An 8293-nucleotide genomic window follows, 5' to 3' on the forward strand; every position below is an offset into this window, starting at 1 on the left:
TAGAAAAAATGCATATGAAGAGTGACCACTTAAGGAAAAAAGAAGTACAAAATATATAAGTGTTGTGAGAACCTTAGAATACTTGACTCTTACACGGCCTAACATATCATTTGTTGTTAACAAGATTTGTCAATATCTGCATGAACTTACCACTGTACATTGGACAGCTATCAAGAATTGTAGGTTATGTGAAACACACTGTAAATTTAGGGCTTCAAATCAGATGCTCAAATTCCACACTTGTGAGGGCTTCTCTAATGCAGATTAGGTTGCACTGGTGACAGAAAGCCTTGTAGAGGTTTTGCAATATTATTTGGCTCTGCCTTATTTCCGGGAGTGTGAGGAAACAAGCCACGTTGTCAAGATCAAGTACATGAGGTGAGTATAAATGTGTAGCTAATGTCACTTCTGGAATTATTTCGTTCAAATCATTGCTTGGAGAATTGGGAATTAAGCAACATCGTATCTTCATGTCTATGGTGCGACAATTTGGGAGCAACTTATTTGTCTGCTAATCCATCTTTCATGCTAGAATTAAATATATTGAGATTTTGGTTTCCAATGGTACGACAAAGAGTTGCGGAAAAAAAACTGAAGATACAAATCTTTTCCTTCAAGGATCAAATAGCAGATGGCTTCACTAAAACTCTTCTGATCAAACCATTTGAAGAATTCAACAACAATTTGAACTTAGGGCAACGAGATTAAAGGAGGGTGTTAGATGATTAGGCTCAAGTTGGTTTAGGTCCCCATGGTTGTAACAACTTTTGCAATCCCTAACCCTTAATCTCTAACTCTCTCCCGTGATTTATCCTATTTTTTGCGGGCAAAACTTTCAATCTATTATCAAGCGTCAATATGTTTGCATTCAAACGATGAACACAACCTTGTACCCGATGGAGGGGTTGTTCCCTGAGATAAAAAAGCACAACGCGACAACCTTGTACCCCATGGTGGGCCTATTCATCTCAGGTAAGAATGCTTCCAATCTTACAAAGGAAGACGAGCGGGCATGGAAGGAAAGAAGCTGTAAGCCCAAATGAGAATAATCATTTTTATTTTCTCTCTTTTTGCTCTAAAGAGAAGAAGAAGAAAATACTTTTCATATCAAGATTTGCTACGTAGGCAAATGGATCGTTCTTAGTACGCTGGATCCATGCGACCATGAATGCACTCAAATTTCGTTGTTAGAATCCATATCTATGCAGTTGCAGTGTTCAATTAGCTAGCTGTCCATGGTCGGGTAGTAGGCGTAGGTTGCGATGCCGCAGTTGGCGCCGTTCCCGCGCGCGACGCGCATGTAGCCTCCCTCGCCCCACCCCGTTCCCCACTGGTTCTTCAACACCCAGTACTCCTGCCCGCCACCGTCCGCCCCGTAGCCGACCACTGTCACAGCATGGTTCAGCCTCTGCCCGCAGGACGAGCTGCCGGCGTACACGCCGCGCCTGTAGTGCCGGAAGTCCGGGTCCGAGACTTCCAAGGCCACGGCCACCGGCTGGCTGACCGCGAGCTCCTGCAACGCGCCTTCGTCGCCGTATAGGCGCGCCCACCGTGGAGCGCCGACGGAGGCGTCCGAATTCGGCTTGACGCCGCCGCTGCGGCACGCGCCCTGCTGCCCGCTATACGCGTAGGCCGCCTCCGGCTGCAGGCCGCCGCTGGCGGCGACATAGCGGAGTGCGGCGTCGATGTCTCCGCCGCTGCAGGTGTTGGCGCCGCCCGTGCAGTCGAGGACCTGTTGCTCCGACATGGAGATGAGGTTGCCGGTGCGGATCTTTACGAGCCCCTCCGTCGCCGCCACCGCCGCGAACGCCCAGCAACTCCCTACGTACGTGTAAACATTTATTAGTCACAATCAGTTTGCGAGTTTTGGCCTATGCTATGCATATATGCACTGCAGTGGCAAGAATTATACTGTATTATACCGCACAAGCGTTGGTTCTTGACTTCGGTGACGGCACCCTGTGCCCTCCAGTCCACGCTGTCCGGTATGTACTGGAACTTGCCACTCCTCAGAGCGGCAGCCCTGGACATGTTCACCGCTGCCAGCGGCGCAGGACGAAGCTGGTGACGGTACCCGAGGTGTGTCTCCAGGAACTCGTCGTCGGTGAGGTCGGAGAACTGGTTGAGCCCGAGCGTGTACGTGAGGTTGCGCGCCCGGTTGGCAGCGTCAACGTGCCGCACGTTGGCCGCGAACACCTCCCGCCGGCGCAGTTTCTCATCGGCGTCCGTGTAGGCGCGCCCGAACTTGGCCATCCACCGCTCGTGCCTGGCGGCCAGGGACAGGGAGGGCACCTTGGCGTCGATAACGACAGCGGCGGCTACGAGCACGAGCACGAGCAGCGCACCACAGAGGCCGCGCGAGCTGGGAATCGGGGCCATGAGTTAGTTCGCTCTGTAGCTAGCTAGCCAGCGAATTGAGCTCCTATTTATACGCGCGCGGACGTCGAGCTCGAGCAGGATGGAGGTGGAGCGGATACGAAATTCCGTTGGTGGATCGTTGAGGAAGATCGATCGATCACGGTCGTCGCGCGCATGCAGCATCATTATTGCCGAGGGAGTGCGTTCGTGCGAGTCCGCATATATATGGATTGCGAGTCCCTCGACGTTGGCATCCGGCGGCTGCTCTTGTCTCTCGACAATATCTTCTTCTTCTGAGAAGGTTTTTTTTTCTGTTTCCCGGATGGTGGTGCGGCAGAGTGCGCGCATGCGCGCGGATGCATGGCCAAGTCAAAGTGGAGGAGCCGGAGGAGTTGCTTTCTTTTCGAAATGGGAACGGCCTGCACTTTCGCTTGCTTGCTTGTCCATTTTTTATTTTTGAACGAGTCAAAAGGTCGCGTGTGAAATGGAAATCGCGCGGGCTGCCTGGTCGGCGCACTCACGGAATTTCTCCACACGGATTTGGTCTATTGTTTAGATTCCAACGGAATTGCGTATAATGCTCTGTCCTATATACTGTAGACGGTTATGTTCGTCATCTTACCCCGCCTGGCCCGGCCCGGCCCGCCCTGTCGATTCCAATCATGAGTCGGGTAAAACTCTCATCTCCCTACTGCATGGGTTGAGTAGTTTATTTGGATTGAACATGCTTACATGCCATTGTTTGACGCCGAGATGTCTCTCTCCAACGGGATCATCAACTTTGCATGCGAGGGTTGATTGACACGGAGCATTGTCACGATGAATTCATGATGGAACGTCATAGTATCACACACATGCATCTCTACTGCGATATTCTTATACTTTGTATCAGGTGCTAGCTCAGATTACGTGTTCAAGGAATTTCATTTCTTCCATCTCAACTGATTTAACGCCTTTTTTTCGTTCATGTCCTCGGTGGATGATGTTGTCTGGGTGTGAGCTTGAATTGGAAACAAACAGCCCTTTAGCATTTTTTTCACAAATGCGCATGAGGATTACTATGTTGAGCATGTGATCACAACCTCCTCTGGTATATGACATTCTCATCAGGCTTGCTCTATCGACAACGGTACGGGATCATAGACTAGTGCAACGAGGATTTAAATATGAGGCCACGTGGCTCCGGGCGACTGGTTATAAAGAGCTTCTTGAAGGTGCCTGGGCTGAGAGGGGAGGACACGTGACTTGTCCCTTAAGCTATTTGAAATAATCTTCATAGGGTTGCTGGTTCCTTGAAGGTTTGGAACCGGTTCGATTTGAAAGCAGATCAATATATAGATTGAAGTGGGGTTGCGCTCTATACGGCCGGGGCCGTTATTTGATACCTCTCCGACTAAAGAGAGGGGCATTGAGTCATGGGTATGCGAGCTCTTCGGGCATGAGAAAATTATGAAGCGTCCAAGCGCTCCAGAGTGGATTGGCTGCTTGACACTGACCGAAACACAGAGTTTTTTCATGCGCATGCTAGGTCACACAAGGGGGCTAACAAAATCAGAAAAAAATGCCTGGCGTTCGGTGGAAGGGTGTGGCTGTTTCTTCATAACAACATGACAGTTTTTGGGAGGATGACAATTTTGAACCTTCATCCTAGAAAATGTCATGTTGCTCGGAAAAAATTGTCACCTCACACACCAAAATGTTCACAAATGTCACACCTCCTAGTGAACACTCGCCAGCTAACAGGGTCCAATAAAATGCATTCCTTGCTACGAGAGGATGGCTCTTTGTATGACTCACAAGCAGAACTAAAAGGTATTTTGCAAGAGTTTTATGAAAATATGTTTACCTCTGAGACTTGCGGTGATATTGATGCAACTCTTGATGCTATTCCACACAAAGTTTCACATGAGATGAATGGTGACTTGTGCAAGTCTTATACTGATGAGGAGATCAAGGCTGCTCTTTTTCATATGGGTCCAACAAAAGCCCCAGGTCTGGATAGTCTCCCAACTCTCTTTTATCAGAATCATTGGAATTTTATTGCGAGGAAATTTTTCATGTATTTGCAAGGCTCTTGGAAGGGATACTTATCCCTAAAGGTTTATGTGATTCTGTTATTGTGTTAATTCCTAAAGTTGTAAGACCGAAGCATTTGGGAAACAATAGACTTATAATTTTATGCAATGTTTTTTACAAAATTGCCTCCAAAGTTTAGGCTAACTGTGTGAAGTTTCTTTTACATGTTGTGTAATGCCCAAGATGCGATCATATCCTTAATTTGGTACGGGGGCCTCGTTAAGGATAGAAGCGCATCTCATCGTTTCGCAAGAATGGATATCGTTACAAGTACATGTACTGAAAAGATGAGATACATAGAATTGGCTTACACTCGCCACAAGCTACATCAGAGTCACAACAGTACAATACATAAATATCACGAAGAAGAGCAGGGTCCGACTACGGACGAAAACAAACGAGAAAAGAGAACGACGTCCAACCTTGCTATCCGAGGCTGCCGACCTGGAACCCATCCTAGATCGATGAAGAAGAGGAAGAAGAAGCACCTCCAAATGAACAATCAACGCGCTCGCGTCAAGTAACCTTTACATGTACCTGCAACTGGTGTTATAATAATCTGTGAGCCACAGGGGACTCAGCAATCTTATTTCCAAAGGTATCAAGACTAGCAAAGCTTAATAGGAGAGGTATGTTTAAGTGGTGAGGCTGCAGCAAGCGATTAAGCAATATATGAGGTGGCTAACTTACGAGTACAAGAATAAAGAGGGGGATTTCTACGCATAACGGACGTGACTACTGATGATCAAATGAATGATCCTGAATACCTACTTAGGTCAGACATAACCCCACCGTGTCCTCGATCGGAGAAGGAACTCACAAAAGAGACAGTCACGGTTACGCACTCAGTTGGCATATTTTAATTAAGTTAACTTCAAGTTGTCTAGAACCAAAGAAAGTTTCCACATTGCCACATAACCGCGGGCACGGATTTCCGAAAGATTTAACCCTGCAGGGGTGCTCCAACTAATCCATCACAAATTACCACAAGCCGCATAGAAATCCTCGATCACGAAACTCGCGCTCTCGTCCGTCTCCTTAGTGAAAAACCTCAACTGTGAGATTACCCAAAGCATCACCGGAATACCGATGCACAAGACATTCGTCAAAGGTAAAACTAATCCAGCAAGCCCACCCGACGTGTCGACGATCCCGATAAGAGCCGCGTATCTCGTTCTCACGACACGACGCGTACGGTGGCCTGAAAGAAATCTCCCAAGTTGCCCTGGGTTGGCCCCGCACAGTGCTCTGTTTTGGACCAGCTCCATCAGCACTGGCCCTCCCTGTATTATGTAAAATTACTCCTCGGGTTCATGACGCCCTATGCTTTCAGTATTAACAAAATTATTATGTTGGGCAAATGTAGTACCAATGTTGGGCCTTGTCAGACCAGCTTTAATCTAAAACGAATTATCAAGGGGGTCCCCATAAAAACCCCGATCGTGTTAGGAGCGCTCAATTATGGAACATAACACCGGTAGCCGAAACTAAGGGGGTAAAGGTGGAACAAAACACCAGGCTAGAAAGGCCAAGCCTTCCACCTTTTACCAAGTATATAGGTGGTGCATTAAATTAAATAGAATTTAATATGGTGATAGAACAAGGAACCCATGTTATCACATGGAAGCAACTGCACCTGCAACTAGCAACGCTAACACATGGTTAAGCAAGCGGTAACATATCCAATCAGGGGTTTGCTAGGTGGTGAATAGGTTGAAGGTTTTCATGGCATTGTTGAGAGGCTGATATTTAACGGTGGTAGGCAATGAGACATAATCGATAGAAGCGATAAAACTAGCATGTCAATGATAGTAATGGTATCTGGGGAAATGGTCATCTTGCCTGAGACCCCGCATGGAAGAAGAACGACTCGGTGAAGCACACGAACCGATGTAGTCGAACGGGTCCTCACTTTCCGACACGCTTGCGGAACTCTATTAAGACGGAGGAAACCGGAAACAAGAATCAACACAAGATATTCACCACGGCATATGCACGAAAAGATGCAACCCACATATGATGCATGAACAGGTGAATATGCAAGACATGGCACGGCGATTCACAACACTCAACCACTACACATTAAGTGAAGTTCAATACGCAACGAGTTGCATATTGACGAAACTCCACATACGAATTATTTAATTCCATCCCGGTTAGGTACATGCCAATATTAAATGTGGTTAAACATGGCAAGAGGTGAAGCGTAATGAAACTACCTATCTAGGCATTTTAAATGAGGTCGGAAATGATATATAGCATCTCCGAAACGACCTCACATGTTAATTTACAATTATGTCCTGATCTGAACTAACACGTTTAAATATTTGTTAAACAGCAAAACAATGAGGTTCTCGTGAATCTACGCGTCGTTACAAGCAATTTACACATAGAGAACATCTCCAACGGAGCTACGGTTCAAAAGATACGAACACCGCAAGATATGATGGCATGAAAGCAATATGTGTGCAAATGGCATCCACAACATTTCAAAACACACAACCAACAAGATAATATGAAACTACACGATATTCTAAGCAAGTTCCATATAGGACACGATCAAAACGGAGCAACGGTTCAACAACTACGAGCAAACCAAGATATCACTACAATCTGCCAAAATTAGCCACATAGCATTTTCTACACCCCACAACTACGAGCTACACAAATCCAATATACTCAACCAAGGCATGAGGCGGTAGAGGGTAAGAAGCACTACAACATACAACCGATAACATCTAGCATGGAAGCATGGATCACTAGGAAAAGAAGTCACAAAGTGGCATCTCACACACTATTTTCAGACTTAGTGAAAAGCACAGTTTATGAAACTGCAGTTTTCAATCTGAAGGCATATTGACAGCAGCAAAACCATAATCTACAGGACTCCAAATGGCATGAAAATTCACAGCATGCTAGAGAATCCTAAAGTCTACAACTAACTCCATTGCACCAACCTGAAAAGAGCTATAGATCACCAGATAAACTCATGCCAAGACAACAACAAAATATAACAGATCTCAGACTTAGAAATATTTCAGCATCTCTATAACAACACTATTTCCTAGCAAGTAAAGAACAAGGAAACCACACCTAAACATGGATTTCTATTGCAACCAAAATTACCAGGGGCTAGACTAAACATCCAAGAGCAACTCTCTAGTTGACAACTTAATCATATCAACCACGGAATAAATCCCACAAAATAAACAAAGGGGCAACATGGCAAAATATCACGCGATCTAACTTGCTCAAAAGCTAAAACTAAATGGAAAGTTAAATCCTATGGATTTTTCTACCCCGAAAACATATATAACATGAGGGGTTGCAACACAAGAATATCGCCACACGTATATGCGGGAATATGTCCAAGACACGGTATAACAAACTAGCGTCGGAATCCTATATGCAAAAATACAAACCATTGCTCTAAAATACATGGCAAAGGGTCCCTAAAAACATGAGCATTTTATCTACGGGGTTTGAGCAATCCGGACACGCACGAAAAATAAATACGGAACAACTCCTATTGGGACAGCACGCAAAACTAGGTATATGGCAAGCCAAACTACGTCAAACATGCATGCAAGTTATAAATTACGAATCTACGTGCAAAGCTACACAAGATCCATATATAGATCACCTCAATCCGACATATGGTTAATAGACTACGGGCATTCTAAATATTTAATAATTCCTTAGAATAAATATACGTAGAAATATCCTAAATACTAACGGGCCGAATCTGGTGGGCGCAACATTGCTAAAACGCGCCACGGGCGCGGGATAGAGGGCAAGAGCTCACCTCGGGCCGGCCTGGAGGGAGGAGGTGGAGCTGGGCCGGCTCTGGGCTTGGCAC

At 45.9% G+C, this 8293-nt stretch overlaps 1 protein-coding gene across 1 annotated transcript; it reads right to left on the reverse strand.

Annotated features, from left to right (window-relative positions):
* Positions 1-1042: 1042 nt before the first annotated feature.
* LOC123439963 (ervatamin-C-like) lies at positions 1043-2545 on the reverse strand. The gene is made up of 2 exons (XM_045116572.1): positions 1923-2545; positions 1043-1821 (listed from the first exon to the last, which is right to left on the reverse strand). The coding sequence occupies exons 1-2, from the start codon at positions 2377-2379 to the stop codon at positions 1226-1228; spliced, it is 1053 nt and encodes a 350-aa protein (XP_044972507.1). The 5' UTR covers positions 2380-2545; the 3' UTR covers positions 1043-1225.
* Between the last annotated feature and the right edge of the window lie 5748 nt (positions 2546-8293).

The sequence above is a fragment of the Hordeum vulgare genome, chromosome 3H, assembly GCF_904849725.1.
Source record: "Hordeum vulgare subsp. vulgare chromosome 3H, MorexV3_pseudomolecules_assembly, whole genome shotgun sequence".
Taxonomy (NCBI): domain Eukaryota; kingdom Viridiplantae; phylum Streptophyta; class Magnoliopsida; order Poales; family Poaceae; genus Hordeum; species Hordeum vulgare.